The sequence below is a fragment of the Callithrix jacchus genome, chromosome 6, assembly GCF_049354715.1.
Source record: "Callithrix jacchus isolate 240 chromosome 6, calJac240_pri, whole genome shotgun sequence".
Taxonomy (NCBI): Eukaryota; Metazoa; Chordata; class Mammalia; order Primates; family Cebidae; genus Callithrix; species Callithrix jacchus.
This window is the reverse complement of record NC_133507.1, coordinates 155,197,808-155,219,676: the sequence shown is the minus strand read 5'-3', so window position 1 is coordinate 155,219,676 and position 21,869 is coordinate 155,197,808. Positions and strand designations below refer to the sequence as shown.

Genomic DNA, 21,869 nt, shown 5'->3' with positions numbered 1-21,869 from the left:
GGTGTTGAACAATGAGAACACATGGACTCAGGAAGAGGAGCATCACACACCGGGGGCAGTGGCAGGGGGCTAGGGGAGGGACAGCGGGGTGGGGAGTGGGGAGGGATAACATGGGGAGAAATGCCAGATATAGATGAAGAGGGAATAGAGGCAGCAAATCACCTGGCTATGTATGCACCTATGCAACAACCCTGCATGACCTGCACATGTACCCCAGAACCTAAAGTAAAATTTAAAAGAAATATCAAAAATGAATACCTCATCCACTTGGAAAACAATCACACACCCACACACCTGAGAAGCAGGTGCCTGCTGGACTCCCCACCAAGCCTGGGTATTATCCAGGGACTGCCCTTCCCAAGCACTCCTTCACCAACATGGAACAGAAGCACGGCCGTGTTCATCTAACCTCAGACATCCCATTTCGCTGGTGATATTTTATATTAGGCATGTGAATTTTGAGAGGATCCTAACTGTTATAGCAAAGCATACATTTGATGTAAATCTGCTGTGGGCTTGGGCCCTTACCTGCTCCCAAATGACTTTGGAGAGTTCCTTCTTGTTCTGGAGAATGGCCCAGATGAAGAGAGCTTGCAGGGGGTGCCGAGTGATAGGAGACACATCCTGGGGGGTTAGAGCATGTGGTCAGCGCGTGCAAATGGAAATTGTTCTGGGGTCAGGAAGCCCTAGGAGAGTGGCATCTGGAGGGCTCTGTGGCTTTGTGCATGACTCCATTTTCACAGTGCAGTGATGTGATTTTTATCTCTGCAACCATTGGGTGGTCTAATTTTGACACCAAATCTTTTATCTGTCATAAAAGACAAAGTACAACTAGATGAAAAGGTATACAGGGTGAAAAAAGTGTTGAGAGCAATTTGAAAACTGAATGACTGCTGACAGGCTGAGAGAAAGCAATTCCTCCTCATCAGGTAACTCTGTTTCTATTCTAGAAAAGAATTCTTCAAACTACATTCCAACTTTCCCATGGCTTAAGTTCAATTATCGCAACATAAAACCGTGGCTTGTTTTCAATGCCTAACATAGCAATTAGAATCCCAGCTCCTGGCCAGGCTCAATGGCTCACGCCCATAATCCCAGCACTTTGGGAGGCCGAGGCAGGCGGATCACCAGGTAAAGAGATTGAGACCATCCTGGCCAACATGATGAAACCCTGTCTCTACTAAAATACAAAAAATTAGCCAGGTATGGTAGTGTGTGCCTGTAGTCCCAGCTACTCGGGAGGCTGAGGCAGGGGAATCACTTGAACCCAAGAGGAGGCAGAGAATACAGTGAGTGGAGATCGCGCCACTGCAATCCAGCCTGGGCAACAGAGCGAGACTCTGTCTGGAAAAAAAAGAATCCCAGCTCCTATTCAGCATTCTAGGGAAAATTTTCAGATAGAAAACAACTGAGTGTTTTTATATAATATATTCCTTTCAACTTCCTTACAGGTTTTACCAAGGTATAGAATGCATGAGGCCTAATATGCATGTTGCAGAGAAATCTAACATGAATATAGTCGAACAGAGGCTCTTTAAACACTTCCAAGTACCGCAAGCATCTAGTGCATTTAGATTTTTGCAACACACATACACTCCAAAAATCCCATAATGACAAAAGATAATGACCTAGTTTGGGTTTCCCCAGAAGAAATCTGAGACAAGGATTTGAGACAAGTAGTGTATGTGGGACATGACCTCAAGAAAACCAATAGAGAAGTGAGGAAATGATAACAGAAAAATGGGAACCCAAAACAAGGTGCATTATCAAGCAAATTATCTTGATGGGTAACTAGAGATTAGCTCCACTAGCCAACTCTAGTAGCCAGAGTAGAGCACAAATCTTAGTCAGCTCCTTCAAGTGGGGGTGCATATACACTACCTGCTGACAGTCATTGGGCTCTGATCAGGACAAACTTTCAGCAAAGAGTTGCAGGTGCCGCCAACTGGAAACCAGGGCTTCCTATACTTAAAATGAGAAGTCCTGAAGGGTTATAGGTGTTACAGCCACAAAATTGTCTCAAGTGAATATGCAGATTTAGCCCTTTGGAAATATGCACTTCCACCTTTACTCGCAAAAGAAGACTTGTGAGTTCTTCATTGCTTCACACGCATGGGCAGCAAGCAGATCATGGCCAGTGGTCTACAACATGAGCATGCAGCCATATGTTTGCCCCTATTCCCTGTTAGATATCTTCAGAAAGTATACCACACCAAGTTCTGCAATTAAGGAAAACTGAGACCGGGCATGGTGGTTCATGCCTGTAATCCCAACACTTGGGAGACTGAAGTGGGCAAATCACCTGGGGTCAGAGTTCGAGACTAGCCTGGCCAACATGGTGAAACTGCATCTCTACTAAAAATAGAAAAATTAGCCAGGCATGGTGGCACACGCCTGTAATCCCTGCTACTCAGAAGGCTGAGGCAGGAGAATTGCTTGAACCCAGGAGGCGGGGGTGATAGTGAGCTGAGATTAGGCCACTGCACACCAGCCTGGGTGACAGAGCGAGACTCTATCTCAAAAAGCAAAAAGAAAAATTGCAGCTAGTCTGAAATATAGTATAGTATAGAGCATAAAGCAAGACATCAGAAATAGCAGAGATTCACCCTATGGACAGATGCCTTATCTTAAGTAAAGGGAGTTGAAAAAATGAACCATGTCAACGTGTTAAGTACTTTATGGCAATAAGATAGGGAGTAGGGAAAATGGAGATCTCTTATGAGAGAAGCCTCAAAATATCTGAGAATTCAAGCAGGCAACTCTCCCAGTACCTACATGGAATTCTATGTCCATCTCATCCCGACCATTTCTGTCTTCCTTCCGGAAACCTCTTCGGAAGTTTGCAACTAGTTTCCAGACAAACGTGAGGAGGGCATCATTATAGGAATTCTTGGCGATCTGCAGATTCCGGTACACAAGCGTGCTGAAGTGGTTGGAGAAGAGCTCAGTGAGGACATCGTGGGTGAGAAACTTCCGCAGGTTCAAGCCGTTCTCCAGAAAGAGGCGGACGAACTTGGGTCTGTCCTTTATGAGAGCCGTAAACATGACTTCTTGAAGGTCAGCTGACTAAGGAGAAAGAACAGTGAAAGTACTGACAATACTACAAAAATATGGTAAGGGAAACACTAGGCATTTTTCTTCCTCAGCTGTGCCATATTTCCAGCCACAGAGAAATATCTTCAACTTCTCTTTCAATCCTGGTTTCAGAATAAAGCTTACCTTTTTTCCCATTTTAACACAACAGAGGATTATGACATGATGGAGCTGAGAAAAACAGCACGAGAATTCCGTGAAGCAAACACAAGTTTCAATAGCCGAACCAATCAAGCAGAAGAAAGGATATCAGAGATTGAAGATCAACTCAATGAAATAAAACGAGAACGCAAGATTAGAGAGCGAAACAAAATGAACAAAGCCTCCAAGAAATATGGGATTATGTGAAAAGACCAAATCTACGTTTGATGGGTGTACCTGAAAGTGACAAGGAGAACGAAACCAGGTTGGAAAATACTCTTCAGGACATAATCCAGAAGAACTTCCCCAAACTAGCAAGTCAGGCCAACATTCAAATCCAGGAAACACAGAGAACACCACAAAGATATTCTTCAAGAAGGGCAACCCCAAGGCACATAATCGTCAGATTCACCAGGGTTGAAATGAAGGAAAAAATGCTAAGGACAGCCAGAGAGAAAGGTCGAGTCACCCACAAAGGAAAGCCCTTCAGACTCACAGCAGATCTCTCAGCAGAAACCCTACAAGCCAGAGGAGAGTGGGGGCCAATGTTCAACATCCTTAAAGAAAAGAACTTTCAACCCAGAATTTCATATCCAGCCAAGCTAAGCTTCATAGGCAAAGAAGAAATAAAATCCTTTATGGACAAGCAATTGCTGAGAGATTTCATCACCACCAGGCCTGCCCTACAAGAGCTCCTGAAGGAAGCACTAAACATGGAAAGAAACAACCAGTACCAGCCACTGCAAAAACATACCAAACTGTAAAGACCATCGACACTGTGAAGAAACTAAATCAACTAAAGGGCAAAACAACCAGCTAGCATCAAAATGGCAGGATCAAATTCGCACATAACAATATTAGCCTTAAATGTAAATGGGCTAAATGCCCCAATCAAAAGACACAGACTGGCAAACTGGATAAAAAGTCAAGCCCCATCGATATGCTGTATTCAGGAAACACATGTCATGTGCAAAGACACACACAGGCTCAAAATAAAGGGATGGAGGAAGATTCACCAAGCAAATGGGGAGCAAAAAGAAGCAGGGTTTGCATTCCTAGTCTCTGATAAAACAGGCTTTAAACCAACGAAGATCAAGAGACAAAGAAGGACATTAAATAATGGTAAAGGGATTAATGCAACAAGAAGAGCTAACTATCCTAAATATATATGCACCCAATATAAGAGCACCCAGATACATAAAGCAAGTTCTTAATGACCTGCAAAGAGACTTAGACTCCCACACAATAGTAGTGGGAGACTTTAACACTCCACTGTCGATATTAGACAGATCAATGAGACAGAAAATTAACAAAGATATCCAGGACCTGAACTCAGATCTGGACCAAACTGACCTAATAGATGCCTACAGAAATCTCCACCATAAAACCACAGAATATACATTCTTCTCAGCACCACATTGTACTTATTCTAACATTGACCACATAATTGGAAGTAAAACACTCCTCAGCAAATGGAAAAAAAACGGAAATCATAACAAACAGTCTCTCAGACCACAGTGCAATCAAATTAGAACTCAGGATTAAGAAATTCACTCAAAAACCGCACAACTGCATGGAAACTAAACAACTCGCCCCTGAATGACTACTGGATAAATAAGGAAATGAAGGCAGAAACAAAGGTGTTCTTTGAAACGAAAAAGAACAAAGACACAGTGTACCAGAATCTCTGGGACACATTTAAATCAGTGTCTACAGTTCAAACTTCTAAACAGGGATGGCATGGTCAAATCTTTATCATCAGCTAGATGTGAACTTGAATGTGACTTAGCCCCTTGCTAAACTGGAGATAAATACACCCACGTAGAGATGACTTTGGTGAAAAATTTTCACCAGTATCAGACATGGAAGAAACAATCAGGGGTGGGGGTGCAGGGATAGTAGTACCATTGGAAGTTGATAGTAGACACCATTTAGGACCCAGCCACCAGTCTTGTCTGTATGCTGCAATGTGGGATCTGCTCCCCTTCAGAGATGCCCAGGAACCTTCTATTATGGTGACTGCATTCTCATATACAGATGTTAAAATGCAACGCATCAAACTATATGCAAACCACACGCCACCAAGCCAATGTCTGGTCATGTTACATGCCAGTAAGTCACTGGAACACTTGAAAGTTATACTTCATTATTATCTATCTCTAGCTCTAATTTCTGGGCTTCTGACAAAACTTAGCCCATAGAAACTTGATGAGACTCTTAAGAAAGACCATAAGCATTTTGGGAGGCCAAGGAGGGCAAACCGCTTGAGGTGAGGAGTTCAAGACCAGCCTGGCCAACAGGGTGAAACTCTGTCTCCACTAAAAACTTAAAATAAAAAATTAGCCAGGCGTGGTGGCACACAACTGTAGTGCCAGCTACTCCGGAGGCTGAGGCACGAGAATGGCTTGAACCCAGGAGGCAGAGGTTGCAGTGAGCCAAGATCACGCCACTGCACTCCAGCCTGGGTGACAGAACAAGACTTATCTCAAGGAAAAAAAAAAGATCATCAATGTTTACTTCAAACACAATCTAATGGACTACAGGCCACTCCAGCTCTCAGATGCGTTCTGTGTGTCCTCCATAGAATTTCTTACAATTTTATTCCAAATGTTTATTGCCAACATTTGAAAATTAGAAAGTTCATCAAAATCTACATTTCCACCATTAAAATCCCAAAGAGTTAAAGTAAAAACTGTGAGGCACGGCGGCTCTCACCTATAATCCCAGCACTTTTGGAGGCATAGGGAGGGTAAGGAATTTGCCCAAAGTCAGGGAAATGGGCTGGCTCCAGAGTCCATTCTCTTAGCCATTGTGCCCTTCACCCTTAACCATCTTTCGCTGAGTTAATAAAATTAAATGTACCATTCACGATGTGCCTAAGTTTGCTTGTACCGTCTGACCTCACTTAAGTAGAACATTTCACACACAGTAATTCATTTATGAATCAATTGACTAGAGCTACTTAGAGTTCCACTTCCCCCCACGAATCAAAGCCTTGCAACGTGCAGTGGGGGTCATTGTACTGCAAACACTATACACCACGTAGCGTTTGCTAAAGAAATGAATAATTTAAACACTCATAAGCCAGTACTTTATTTTTGCTGCTGTCATTAAAATTGATCATGTGTTAATAGAAATCAAGTCTTAGTCTTTGATTATACAACAGCAGGCCTAAAAGTATTTTCTGACCCTGTCAGCCAAGAACACAAGTTATGAAATACATGCCCCTTCAAATCTATACGTACATGTATAAAATTACATATATTCTCACAGCCCCCTAATGACTTAAATTAATTTGGAAAAGCTAACAACAAAGAAGCAGCCTTACAAAACTGAGTGTGATGGTTCATCATTGTTTTCACTGAACAAGCTCCTAGGACTGACTGCACTTTCGTTGTGCACAGGAGGATACTGCTGGGAAATGCAACCCTAGAACACTAATCACATTGAAAAGTGAGAAAATGCAGCCTGCTGGAAAGAAAAAAAAGAACAATTTGTATTGTGTGTGCAACTTCCATACGAAAGACGCTAATTTGGTTAAGAGAGTCCTGAGTTTCTAGCTCCAAGAGAGCAGTCACCAATCTTTTTGGCACCAGGGGCCAGTTTTCTGGAAGACATTTTTTCCGTGGACCACGTTGGGGGATGGTTTTGAGATGATTCAAGAGCGTTACGTTTATTGGGCACTTTATCTCTATCTTTATTACATTGTGATATATAATTAAATAATTATACTACTCACCATGAGGTAGGATTAGTGGAAACCCTGAGCTCGTTTTCCTGCAACTGGACAGTCCCATCTGGGGTGATGGGAGACAGTGACAAATCATCAGGCATTAGATTCTCATAAGGAGCACACAACCTAGATCCCTTGCATGCGCAGTTCACAATAGGGTTTGTGCTCCTGTGAGACTCTAATGCCACTGCTAATCAGTCTGAAGGTGGAGTGATGGAGAGCTGGTGTAAATACAGATGAAGCTTCGCTCGCTCGCCCACGGCTCACTTCCTGCTGCACAGCCCAGTTCCTAACAGGCCATGGACCCCTGCTCTAAGACATTCACTGGGTAGTGTCAGTAAAGTTGTTCTATTTGTGTCTTATACATCTCACTACAGACAGTTCTCTAATCAGAATTTAGCGGGGGCAGGAAGCAAACAGTGCCGCTGTCGCGATTTGTAGTTGAGCCACTTTCAATCATCCACCATATATTTTTCCCATACTTCTGCCCACGCACATCCAAGAGGAGCCCTGCATCTCTGCACCCAGATGTGGAATCACCCTCATGTTGTGGCTGAAGGCCTTGTAGAGTTATTATTTTACACCATTTATTTGTATTAACTCTTCACAACAAACCTACTAAGTCAACGTTATGAACCCATGCTGCAGACGAGAAAATGAAGGCTCAGCGATCCTGATATTCCAGAACAGAACAATCCTTTAAGAGATTCAGTATTGTAGACCTCGATGGAAATGGACCAGCCATTGCCCAGACCAATGTCCAGACCCAACACTGGAATAACCCAGGAGCTTCTTGCTTACCTCCCATCGGCGGTCATTGGTGAAAATCTCATCATTGGCTAAATCTAGCTGGTTCCACTCCAGCAGAAGCTTCAGCTGCCCATTCCAGTTATCCTTATCTTGCTCATTGGTGCTAAAAGCTGTAACAGGGCAGGGCAAGAATCAACTCACCAAAGGCCCATAAATAAGAGTCAGAACCACTCAGTGTGGCCAATTATCAGAGCTATTTATCAAAGGTGGTGCTGAGCATGTTCTCATAAATTCAGACACTCCAGCTGTCATTCACTCAGTCTTCACTCATTTTTTTTTTTGAGGAGTCTCACTCTGTTGCCAGGCTGGAGTGCAGTGGCATGATTTCAGCTCACTGCAACCTCCGCCTCCCAGGTTGAAGCGATTCTCCTACCTCAGCTGCCAAGTAGCTGGGACTACAGGCATCCGCCAACACACCTGGCTAATTTTTCTATTTTTAGTAGAGTCGGGGTTTCACCATGTTGGCCAGGATGGTCTCCATCTCTTGACCTCATGATCCACCCGCCTTGGCCTCCCAAAGTGCTGGGATTACAGACGTGAGCCATCACACCCTGCCATAAGACACCGCGCCCGGCCCCACATCCTGTATGTATGTCCCAAAGTTTATAATGGGGATGGACTCAAGCTACAATAATGTCTTTCCATTGCATAGCCTAACAATGCAATAATGGTATCTTAAGGATTTTTCCATAAATTCAGATTCCATAGCATTATATTTCATGCCATATCTGATTTATGCTGTATCTAAATCTATGAAAGAATAAGCCACATTACAACAATGTTATTCTCGTCTTTTCCAGAGCTAATATTTACTGCATCTATGTATCTGTGCAGACACAATTCCATTTCAATAAATACTTTTATAACCAAATTTCTGGCAAGTACAATAAGAATGATTCTAATAGATTGCTAATGCTAAAGTTGCACTTCCAATGTGCCTCGCTCTGCTCTAGCTAATTTACATTTATCAGCCACACAATTCAAGTCTAGACAGCCAAGGATCTATTTACTCCGGGTAGCAATTACTTCATGGAATTTTAAAGCAGCAAAGATCATGAATGAGAATTTTTTAACCTGAGGTTCATTCATAAACTTCAGGGAATTTTTAAATTCCTGAAATTAAATGCAAAATTACTTACATGTGTGAAATATGTGTGCATGTGTGTACACGTGTAGAATGCTATGACAAAGATCCATAGTTTTGCCACATTCTCAAAGGAATCTGAGGCCCAATTAGAAAAAAATATTTAAACCACTATTAGAAATAGCTCTTTGGAGACCACTATGATTGTGTTTAACCAAAATTTTAATGACATAAAAAAAATCTTATTCTGTCAAATAGATGTGACCAAGGAGAGTCACCTCACCGGGGCAAGAGCAGTTATTCTCACGTCCAATCTAGGATCATCAAAATTAAGCACAAGCTTGTATTTCAGTAAAGCTGTTTTATAAAAGAAATGTATGTCATGAAAAGCCACAGAAGGCAACACAAAGCTGACACTTCAAAAGGAGCTATTTTTACTCACCTTTGTATAGAGCGTAGGAGATGGCATTGCTCACAATTTCATCCCCAGCTTCTTCCATTTTAATAACTGTTAATAGGTGAGAACTTTCAAGAATTTCTTTGAGCTGGCAAAAGTTAAAGAACAGAGTTGTCAGCCAACAGATTTTACACGAGGAGCACAAACTTCTTTCATTTTGTGAGGGATCTTTTTTAAAAAGACCACCTAGAGTGGAGTTCCAGATCATAGCTTCTAATTTCTGAATTGTAATAATGAGTCCTTGACTACAGTGAGAATGAAGTACCAGTTATACAAGGGCACACGGATCAAAAAGCACCTATCAAAAAGCTGAGAGCCTCGTTTGACTAGAAATCTGTGCGTGCGTGTGTGTGTGCATGTGTGCACGTGCGTGTGTGCGCGTGCATGTGTGTGCGCGCGCGTGTGTGTGCGTGTGCGTGTGTGTGACAAAGCCTGACACATGGCAGATGCTCAGCTATTCAATGACAAAGTAAATAAGGGACAATAGAAGACCATAGACATCATCCAAATGTGGCCATAAAGACTTAAACAATAGGAAATAAGCACTCAAATGCAAACAAGAAGACTTGGAAACTGCAGAAAGAGATTAGAATGTTCTATATTGTCCTTTCTGTAATGTTTAATTTTAAGACATTTTAAAAAGAAAAAGAAATCCCTAATTCCAAGGTTACGAGCACGGGCGAGCCCAGCAGGAGCTTGGTGAGGAAGGGCCCCTTCTAGCCCAGGAAGCAAGTCTGGTTTCCATCAGATTGAGTTCAAGGCGATGGCAGGTTTCCCTGACAACATTTGGAAATGAGGATCTGGAATGGCAGAGGCTCCGCCGGGTGGGAGACAAAGTCTCAGGGTCCGGCTGTTTGAAGGTGGAAACAAGAGCCCTTGGATTTGGAAATTAGAAGATGAGCTTTTGAGGGAGGCTGCGGTTGCCTGGGAAAGGTGGTGATGGAGGTCTTAGTTCAAAGCACCCAGGTAGGTGATGAGGAAATGAATGGAAACTGCAGGAAAAGACAAACCATGGGGACTTTGAAGCAGAGGGTGGGTGAGGATGACAGCACGAAGAAAAGGCCCTCTTCCTCTGTCTGCAGCCTTTGTTCAGGCTGAAGAATAGGGGTCCAGCTAGGACCGACACACGGGGAGGAGAGGCAAAGTTCCCAAAATCCTAGAGCACAAGTGGAAGTGGGCAGTACCAGGGGTTATTTTTATTTTCCCTTGAAATAAAAAGGAAGAAGAAAATGAATATGGCTACCAAGTAAACTGATGGGCCCCACAGAAGGCCACAGGGGCCTCCTAGCTGGGACTCCATCCCACACACTCCTGCCTCTTCCATCCTCTGCCCCACTGCTGCCCGAGTAAGCTCTCCTGAACACAACTCTTATCACGTTTTCTCCCTGCTTCAAACCTTTTAACAATATCCCATTGAACTTGAACAAGACCACACGGGGTTCAGGGAGCCTCCTGGGCTGGCACCTCACAAGTTCTTGAGCTCCCACACACCACATCCACCATCACTGCTGTCTTTCACTCCTCAGGCATGCCTCCCGTCCCAGGATCTTTGCACATGCTGTTCCCACCACCACAACCCCAGCCCCCATCTCATTAACTCTCTCCATCTTTCAGATCTTGGCTCCCTTATCACTTCCTCCAGGAAGCCTTCCAGAAAGCCCCACACCAGACCAGGCTCCCTCAGCACCCGCCCTTCTATATCCATGTCACCTTTGTTTCAAACACCCATTGCGCTTCCAATGACACAATGAACTGTACTGTCATCACTAAGCAACATAATTCTTTCGGAAATGCCTGTTTCAGGACCTGGCATGCAGTATGTGCTCAACAAATATCTACTGAATAAGTTAATAAACGAAAGTTAAAGATGAATAAATGAACGAGTGAGATCTACATTGGTTGTTAGATTGGGAGACCATGGAGGGTCAAGTTCTCCATATGTTGGGGAATAGGCGTGGGGGAACAACCATGATGGCTTTTAGGAGAGGAAGGTGTGAGCCCAGTGGGAGCACTTTGGGAGGCAGAAGCAGGTGTTGCTCAGAGTGGTCAAGAAACTGTGAGTCCAGGTTTTGGGGCTGGTTATCCACAGAGTCCGTGAGGTCACCCAGGACTGCCCTGGAAGGTTGCCTAATTAATATTTGACTGAATGTATATATTCATTAATTAATAATCCCACTCTTGAGCTTGGTCTTTTGGGAAATCTGTACCAAGTGCAAAACCCTATATGAGTGCTTAATTAAAATTCCAGACTGATTTTTACTATTGATGTATGCCTTCTGATTGATGTGATTGTGATTATGATATACCATTAGCATATTCAGTATGAATATGAATTATCTATGAATTGCAGAAAGGATAATATAATCAAATAAGGTAGAATGTGCCTTTTAGCCTATATCAGCTGAGTTGCCCGTAACAGTTTTCATGAAGCAGAAATCAAAATCCCTTACAAAGGGTATGGAACCCTTCAGGTGGCCTTTATTCTTTGGACATGGCCGGGTCAAGGCCCAGCAAGCCAACTTGTACAGGGAGTAAGAGGAAAGTCACTGAAGTGGACCTAGGGCCATCTCTGGTGGATGAAGTAAGAGTTGTTGGCAGGGCACGGTGGCTCACGCCTGTAACCCCAGCACTTTGGGAGGCAGAAGCAGGCGGATCACGAGGTCAGGAGTTCGACACTAGCCTGACCAACATGGTGAAACCACGTCTCTACTAAAAATACAAAAAAAAAAAAAATTAGGCATGATGGCGTGTACGAGGCTGAGGCAGGAGAATCACTTGAAGCCGGGAGGCAGAGGTTGCAGTGAGCCAAGATCACACCACTGCACTCCAGCTTGGGTAACAGAGCAAGACTCTGTCTCAAAAAAACAAAAAAAAAAAACAGAGTCATCTCTTCCTTCCTCTGTGCAGATCCGTGAACTGGCCATTGAATTTCTTTGATCTATCACAGGAAATTACACTGAGAGTGGTAATCAATATGCAGTGTCTTACTTTGATATGTATACTTTGGGACTGGCCTGTTTATATACTTTTTTTGATTGTTTTTGTTTTTGTTTTTTTCTTGAGATGTGATCTCACTACATCACCTAGAGTAGAGTGCAATGGCCCCATCACAGCTCACTGCTGCCTCAAACACCTTGGCTCAAGTGATTCTCCCACCTCAGCCTACCAAGTAGCTGGGACTACAGTCATGTGTCAGCATGCCTGGCTAATGTTTGTTTGTTTGTTTGTAGGGACAGGGTCTCACTACATTACCCAGGTGGGCCTTGAACTCCTGGTCTCAAGCGATCTTCCCACCTTAGCCTCCCAAAGGGTTGGGATTACAGACATGAGTCACTGCACCCAGACCTGTTTATATGTTCAGAATTAACTCAAAGTAGTTAGGTATGAATGCTTAGATAATCAACAATGTATAAGCACTTTGGAAAGGGAGTGCTTCTTTTTCCAACCAATGAATTTCCATGGGAGGAGCTACACCAGAATTAGCAGCCTGGTCAATCTCCACTCTTTCACTTACCCCTACTCAGGGCTGAAGAGCCATATTGGCCTTGCCCAGCCAGCCTCTCCTTCTTCTCTCACTGGGCTTTGCTCCTTGCAAAGCACTAGTGCCCCGGTCTCCAGCTGCCACGCCTAGCCCAGCAGGGAGGTCAGCAGGTGTCGGGGCTGCCTGTGTCAGGATGGGCCCATCTGTCTTATTCTGAGACTTAGCATACGCAGACCCGATGTTCTGCACCTCAAGCCACCACTTTTGACTTTGCCCTCATCATCAGTAAGGCTGATATGTTTATCTTCTTTTGCCAGATTCTCGTGTCTCTCTCTCTCTCTCCTGGACTTGAACAAGCTATTATGACGTCCTAGTAAGAACGTTCATATAAAACCATCAGTTTTCCCTTTTTCAGTAAACTAAAAAACGCAATATCTCAAGTAGGAGTATCATACACTTGTTGAGTCACATAACTTATTGAACTTCAGTTTCCAGCAAGACACCTGTTGAGTCTCAAAGTCATGGAGAAAGCGTGGAAAACCTGCAGCTGCTGATGGAAGTTGGGCGTTTAAGGCATTCTCCCTTCTCACAAATTTGGCTTCTTTTCTCAGCCCTCAGACATGGTCCCGACAACTCACCCATTTGATCCAACTCTCGGTCTCCTCCTCAGGCAGCCGGGACACCGTGCGGGGTAAAAAGCGTACCAGCTTCTCCTTGATGGCAGAAGACGTCACGGCATCCTCCACCTCCACCAGGCTGGCGATCACATCAGCGATCTGGCCTGAGCCTTCCACCACCACACAAGGAATTTTACTTTTGATGGAGGTGTTGATGGCCTGGGGGAAGGAGACAGAGGTAGGCAGATCAAAGAGACTTTGGTCCACAGAACCCAGCTCTTGACTAAGGAGCTGGTGAAAACACAGGGACACATCCTTACACTTTGTCCACTGGGGCTTTTATTTTTAATCAGAAGCAAATCGAATGTTGGCAACTGCTTTATGAATGAGAAATGTAATCTATTGTATGAAATCTTGTGCCCATAACTAATTCCATAATAAGAACACATATGACTAGCTTGAGTCTTCCATAGATAAGATAAGTGCTTTAAAATATCCCTGTATACAAAATCAATCATTCCAAGTGCTGACGTAATAGATTTGAGTGACACATATTAGGACGTTGTATTAGTGACATATCGCAATTTTTTAAATTTTTGGTGATCACCTTGGCGATGACCTTGAGCAGTAGGATATAGTTCCCACACGTTCCAATAATAAAACTCTAGGCATAAAAGGGTTTTAATATACTGACACACACTGAAAAAAATCTCTATTTTGATGTTTCCCTGAAGATTTTTATTTAACCATGGTCTGAATAATAAATCTCACAGTGGGCACTCAATAAATATCTGCTGAATGAATGAAGAAAAAGATCACTGTTACATAAAAATAAAAAAAAAAGAGAAGTACTAGATGATAATTCCGGATAATTTTGTCAGCACTTACTTTTAGCTCTAGGGATTTACTCTGATGAAGAGAGGGGAGAAGATCAAGGGTCAAGGGTATTTTTAATCTATTCCCTGTCTTAGAGGCAAAATAGAAGGGGTAAAAGGATGACTATGCAAATCATTGTGGAAATTCATGAAAAAGATGAGTTAAAAATGACTTTCTTGTAATGTGCTATTCCTAGGAAAATGAGCTCCTGAAAATGGTTTACACTACATCCTCAAATGCAGTCACGCTGACTCATTTTTTAAGAAGTCAAACAGAAGCCTGGCCGCAGGCGTGATGAACTCGGCAATGAATCTACACATCCTGGCTGGGAAGTCAAGTTCTTGCTCAGTCACTCAGTGTTGCAGGTGCAGAGACATTCAAGAAGTCTCCATGGTCTCAGAATCACTTAGGGTTTGGGATTCCATCATGCAACATACCTGCATTCCCAGGTAGCATATAAATGGGCCTTAGGTGGTCTGGAAACACCTGATTTGGGGGTCATCTGTGTGTGTATGATCACATCTCATCTCAGTGCAGATGGGGTGATCATAGCTTTCTAATATATGTGCTGGTTACAATCTTTAAGTCTCCCAAGTTGATGTCAACTCATCTCTTTGGCAGGTTGACTGTCAAGGCCAACACTAAGTACACAGATTATTCCTGTTACTGCAAGTTCTCCTCTCAAATCTTCTTGACTAAGGAACAACTGGAGTTTGTTAGGGGAACAGTATGTGGAGGGAAAACACTACCTACTTGCTGCAACAAAATTCATTAGTCAGGTTAGATCAGATGAGCACAAATCCCTGAAAATACAAATTTGTTGGAGAGGCTTATTAGCCAACCTTCTAGAAAACTAAATCAGGACTCACTTTCAATGTTTCTCTTCCACCTCCTTGGGCAAAGCACACAATAGGGATCTTGCCACCATAGTTAGAATCTGCAAAACATAAAAAGTAAAGCGAATTTTGAGCTCACTGGAAATACTCACCTACCTCTGTGAAAAGGTGGATTGTGAGCTTCTGCCCTGTGAGCCTAGGGTGTAGGGAGATAGCGTCACATCCCATGGACTTGAACTTTACTCATTAAAGATGGATGGGTCTTTTTGCCCCACACTAGTAATAGCATGACATGGGTCATGCTGCAATCTGTCATTGATATTTAAAATACATATTTAAATACTTAAAGTCTATGCATGATTTATCTTTGCACCTATAAATTAAACTAGGTTTAAATTTATTCTTATGATTCTCTCACTCATTTGCATAATCCTATGTTTTCTTGAGTGAGTGAGAATTTTGTATAACTAGTGGTCTCCCAACAGAGTTTACTGCATTTACAGTGCCTTTTTTCATGTATGTCTGATTGTGAAAGGAAAAGAATTGAGAACATCTCCAACAAGTTCCTGTCATTATGTATATCACCAAACCACAAGGTAATCTTGTTCCACAGCGGGACACATCTCAATACCCTGTCCACAAGAAGAGAGAAACTGCATGTCACTTAACCGTGGCAAATGATGGCTTTCACTCGACTGTTACACTCTTCTCTTGAAACCAGTTTCTGTTACTCAGAAGTAGCCAAGACTCAAAAAAAGGAAGCCATTGTTAAACTAGTAGATTGGTTTCATCTTTACTATTCTAGCCAATTGCATTGTTTCATAAACTTATATTCGTCATGGCAGATCGAATTTGTTCTTAAATGGTATCTAGCAGAAGACAGCCAGCATTCTATGCTGACAAACCACAATGGAAGAAGGCCGCATCTATCATTGCCTTTAGCATGTTGAAGGGTTCATATCACAGTGACCCTGGCAGAAGCAATCCTGGTGTGTTGAAAAAAGAAGAGAAATAACAGTTCTTTGGCAATAAAAATACCCAATCAGGTATGTATATCATGTGTCACTCAATAGTTGTTGGTGCTGTGGCTGCTGTTGTTACTGTACATGCCTAGTGTCCTACTTCCTAACTACTGACCTTGAATAGTGCGCTCAGAGATGTACTTCTCTAGCTGATTCCGCAGCTTTGCTTCCACGGTAGGATGTCCATGGCAACCGTTGTCCACGAGCAGCAGATGGGTGTGGTTGTTGTCCAGGATATACAGAGGGTCTCTCGTGAAGTCATCCATAGGGTATTGGGCTGAAAAATAGCCCTGCAAAGTACAGGGAAACTTGTCTTTGAGATTGTACCTAACAGTCAAGATACATGATGATATTTTTATATATTCATATGAAAGCTAATGCTTTGGGTTCAATTATATTATGCTTCCTCCCAAATTCCTAAATTCAAAAAAATCTTAGCAATCTTATAGTACAGACTTCCTTTTATATATGAGGAAATGGAAGTTCAAAATGGTTGTGCCACTTGCTCATTTTCTCATAAATGGTCAGTAACAGTGTAAGAATCAGATTCTCAGTCCAATTCTTGGTTCATTGCCCTGTGCTCTTTTGCATAAACTAGATGAAATTGAAATTCAGCATTCAGGAAAGTGTGTGTGTGTGTGTGTGTGTGTGTGTGTGTGTGTGTGTGTACATATTTGTGTGTGTCTGGATACAGGTAGAAGCAGACATTGAAATGCACACATACATAGTTGTCTGGTATCTATCATATGCTGGGACCCATGCCAGATCTAGGGATTAAAGATCGAGACCATCCTGGTCAACATGGTGAAACCCCGTCTCTACTAAAAATACAAAAAATTAGCTGGGCATGGTGGTGCGTGCCTGTAATCCCAGCTACTCAGGAGGCTGAGGCAGGAGAATTGCCTGAACCCAGGAGGCGAAGGTTGCGGTGAGCCGAGATCGAGCCATTGCACTCCAGCCTGGGTAACAAGAGCAAAACTCCGTCTCAAAAAAAAAAAAAAGAAAGAAAGAAAATTAATGAAATACAGTATTTGCACTTGAGAAGTGTGTAGTAACAGGACCACAAAAAGAAACAACTAAATGAATGCTTCATCCCCAAAATACCAGAGAATAAAAAGCTGCTACAGGAACATAAAGAAGGGAACCCTCACCGAAAAGTTTCTTCACTCTCAAGCTTCATCCAAAGACATTTAGGTTTTAAAGTATCAGGGTTGCATTAAAAAGGGTTTCATTCTTAACTCCAAGAATAGAATTTAATAAGTTTGAAAATAATATCCCCAGCAAAACTCAAAGAGAACAGAAAGAAAAACTAGTATTCAGACAAAATTTAGAGTTTTGCTGGTGATATTATTTTTCAAATTTATTAACTTGAATACCGTAATGTTTAAAAGATTGTGCACCATGGATCTGCCACTAACTAGAGATGTGCGTTAAGAAAGTTTCTTACTTTCTGTGTTCCTCACTTTTCTCATCTATAATGAGAGGGGTCTAGTAGTACTTAGCTCATAGTTTTGTTATGAAGATCAAATGAATTAACATATGTAAAACACTTAGAATAGAACCTAGCACATAACAAGTGCTATTATATAAATGTCAGGTTTTGTTATTACGATTAACGGATTATTTATTAACTTTTTTTTTACTAATAAAGGCATATGGCTATGCATTTCACTTTGAATGCAGCTTTGGCCATACTGACATATTGACACATGTCATTCTTAATATGTAATGTGTTCATTTGCACTGCTTTCTAAGTTATCTGATATTACATTTTTGAAAGGTCATTCTAGATCCAACATTTATTACCCAGATGGTTGAGTGGTTGGTTGTTTCTTAGTTTCCAAATGATTGGCACTTCCTTTCATCTTTACATATTCATTTCAAGTTTTACTTGTTGCTAGAAAACGGGCCCTATAGACAGCCTCCAGGGAGATTTTGAAGTCTTTTCTCATTCCCATTAAGGGATAAAAATACTCATTTTCAAGGTTTTTGTGTGAGTCTGTGAATTAACATATGCCCTGCATCTACCATGGGGATAATTATACAACACTACGTTGACTCCCATGCCCATTACAAATATTGCTAATCGACAATGGTATTCTTTCCCACTGAGCCTGCCACTGCCCTCAAAAGCCTGCTCTGGGCCACTCTCATCCTGAAGTTGGCATTTGATGTGAAACCATTTTGCCATCTCTTGTTGAGCACCTAATAATAATAACAGAAGTTACCATTCACTCTGCACGATAGATAAATCAATCCCATAACAATACAGGTTATTATTGTAAAAACTTGAAGAAGGGAACTGGCTCCAGTGTATGCAGCTAGAAAAAGAATGATTACTCCAACCCAGACTTCTCTGTCTTCAAAACACATCCTCCTCCCCCCCATCTACCATGCTTCCTCCTTGAAGATGTGCAAAAAAAAAAACCTCCCACTCTCCTCTGCCCCTTATATGTCTCAAAAATGGTAACCAAGATGCAAAAATAAAATAATTCTAAAAGAAGAATCACAGCAATTCCAAAAATCCTTAACATTTGCTGCCTAAACTTCTAAGGAGCCCAGATGGGAGAAGGTGTAGCTTAAATGTGGATTTCTGAACATTCGGTCCAAAGCTTCTGGGCAAAGAACACCTGTTGCTTAAGAAGGTCCTCAACTACTAGAAATGTTGTTTTAAAAATTCCACACTTGATACAAGTCCCCATATGTCTACCTTGTAATTTTAATATGAAATGCTCATTACTCTCTAAATATGTTCACAGGAAACATTTTGGTGGAGGGGGGTGTCTCACAGCCTTCTTAATGCCAAACTAACCAAGGACAGTAGCCATTGATTTGAATCCCTGTGAGTGCAGCCAAGCAATCAAGATACTGCCGCTGGGCTTGAGCCCTCCTGAGATGGATCTAAACCACGGTTATAAAGAGTAAAGACTGTGACATGAAATTGCTGAGTACACATTTTAATGAACAAAACACATTCATTGTTGACTTCTTCCCAGCAGTTAATTAGGTACGTCATCCTTGTTTTTAATTCCTTTACAGTCCCAAAGGCACCCCTTGAAAGGCAGACTTCCCCATGATCTGGCTCCATCACAAAGCCTCAGGGTGCAGGCCACAGGCCCACGCCATGGCCTTTCTTCCATGTGACCTAGGAGATCTCCTCCTGTCCCACCCGTACCTCAGCATCGCAATTCCTGATGAGGGTGTCCCGGTTGGAGACCATGCCCCAGGCTGCTATGCCAATGGCCACAATATTCTCCTCTGAACTCCTGCTGATGGTGTTATCTCTCACCACCTCCCCGATGTACTTCATCAGGCCATAATGGGTGCCTCCTGTGAGAATCCAAGCGCCTGTCAGCAAATGGAAAGAGTAAATGGTCAACTGGCACTGGGCAAAGTTTCCATGCTGGGCTCACAGACCCCTAAAAAGAAGGCCCCATTCCTGTAGGCATCAGGACAGAGCACTGGCAGCTATGTCACATGGCAAGAGAGGAGGAGGGGACCGCAGACAGTGTTCCTGAGAGATGTTCTCTTAAAAATCGTGTCGTTTGTAGGGACATGGATGAATCTGGAGAACATCATTCTCAGCAAAATGACACAAGAACAGAAAATGAAATACCGCATATTCTCACTCATAGGCGGGTGAGGAAAAATGAGAACACATGGACACGGGGAAGGTGGTACTACACACTGGGGTCTATTGGGGGGAATAGAGGAGGGACAGCAGGGGGGAGATGGGGAGGGATAGCCTGGGGAGAAATGCCAAATGTGGGTGAAGGGGAGGAAGGCAGCAAAACACACTGCCATGTGTGTACCTATGCAACTGTCTTGCATGTTCTGCACATGTACCCCAAAACCTAAAATGCAATTAAAAAAATACAGATTCTTGATCCTATTTCAAATCTACCTCATCAGGCTGTCTGAGAAGTGTGTCCAGGGAATCTGTCTGTATCTTTTAACCAGGCCCTAGAGGGCTCTTATGGACAATGAATACCTAACCAGAGCCTCTAAGCAAGTTAGCCATGCTTAGAGGAAACCACGGAAAGTCAAGCGCTCTTCTCCTGGACACCCATATTGGTTGGATTCAAGTTTCCTCGGCTGGCCTTTGTGTCAACAACTTCACTTTGCTTGTAAAACACAATTTTGCACACTGGCCTTTTTAAGGTTTAGAACTGACGATCTTCTCAATGCTAAGGGTTATACAGGGTTTTATTGAGGGGGGCAAAGTAGAATAAATATAACTACAAAAATATTATTTTGCATAAAACTAGAATCTAAAGTTGAAAATGACCCTAGTATAATATGCTGCCCATGTAGGAATCTACCCTCAGAGAGGTCACTGGCCTCTTTGGATTAGCTCTTATAAGAGAAGCATCAGGAGTTGAGAGGCAGCCCCCTCCTCCAATCGTTAGAAAGCCCCTTTTCTATCTCCATTCTCTATTTTGCTATGGTCTTCAGCAATGAGGAACAATTTTACTTATCTCCACCTTAGAAGTTTTATATCTACTTCTTTTAACCAGTTCTCATGGACCATAAATCCAGCCTCTCAGCACCCAGTTTCCTTCCTCTAGACAGATTTTGAAACCGAGAGCTAACCACCAAACTTCACCTGCCTTGCTTGCTTTTAACTGCTTCCTTCTAGTTGATTTTAAAATCTATATAGCAAAAAGTCATGTAGCCTAACAATACATAACTACATTCCACTAGTTTCCTTATAGATAACACCACTGACAAATACATCACTATGATAATGGTTGATTAAAGTTGTTTTTCAGGAGCTAGCGAGCTGCTCTGAGCCAGTTCAAAACAGTTGAGACCATTGACTCTACAACTGAGCATGCACGATTGCCCAAGAGATGATCTTTTGATGTCAGAGGGCCAAAACTCCTCCCTCAGATCATGCTAACACTGCCATTTTCTGAACAGGTATCCTATGAAGAGCCATGAACCCTGACTACACCTCCACAAACCACCAATTACCTCATTCCTTCTCCACTGCCCATCACCTTTCCCCACGCAGTAGAACACCTGCTTCTTTACTCCTTAAATATTCCTAGTCCTTATCTTTGAGGAAGCAGATTTGACAGCTGTTCGCCCATCTCCTCACTGGGCAACCCTGTGAATAAATCTTTCTTCTTTTGCAAAACCCATGCTCACAGTGATTGACTTACTGCATCCACCTAGAGGGGGTATGGCTTCATATCAATTTCAGCCATTAAGGTTCCCTTTCAAAATGAGACAATGGGGAGTGAAGGCAGCACTCCAAGTGGACAACCAGCAACAATGAAACTATTCAACTTCCTCAATTGCTTCACTTCATCTACATAGAAATATGTGCCCCAGCCCAGGGATTTTGGGGTCCATTTTGTTCTATATTCCTAGCACATAAAACAATTTCTGGCACATCATAGGCATCCAATAAGTATTTGTTTAATGAATGAATAAGGTGTGTTCGGAATTCAGTAGCGAGAAAGCTGAGTTTCTCAATTTTATAACAAAGTGACAACCTGCAGTGTCCCCTTTGGTTGGTCAGGAAACTGAGAAAAATGAATGGGAAAAAGAAAACAAAGCATCTCAGTTTCTTCCTGACATCAAGAAAAAAATCACATCTAGATTAACTCTTTCAGTCAATATTTAGTATTCATAAAATAAGTTTTTAAATGTTAAGATTAGATAAACTGAATCTAATCATGTGAAAACCTCAACCAAATCCACATCTACA

At 42.4% G+C, this 21,869-nt stretch overlaps 1 protein-coding gene across 1 annotated transcript in view; it reads right to left on the bottom strand.

The window, feature by feature from the left end:
• The window catches only part of TRPM8 (transient receptor potential cation channel subfamily M member 8), a 98,196-nt gene that overhangs the window by 53,679 nt on the left and 22,648 nt on the right, over positions 1-21,869 (bottom strand). The window contains exons 6-13 of the mRNA XM_002749913.8: positions 19,326-19,498; positions 16,266-16,440; positions 15,162-15,229; positions 13,438-13,635; positions 9,304-9,406; positions 7,769-7,887; positions 2,776-3,066; positions 529-624 (exon numbers count right to left, since the gene is read on the bottom strand). Coding sequence (XP_002749959.1) covers positions 529-624; positions 2,776-3,066; positions 7,769-7,887; positions 9,304-9,406; positions 13,438-13,635; positions 15,162-15,229; positions 16,266-16,440; positions 19,326-19,498 — 1,223 coding nt within the window. The remainder of the gene's footprint in view (positions 1-528; positions 625-2,775; positions 3,067-7,768; positions 7,888-9,303; positions 9,407-13,437; positions 13,636-15,161; positions 15,230-16,265; positions 16,441-19,325; positions 19,499-21,869) is intronic.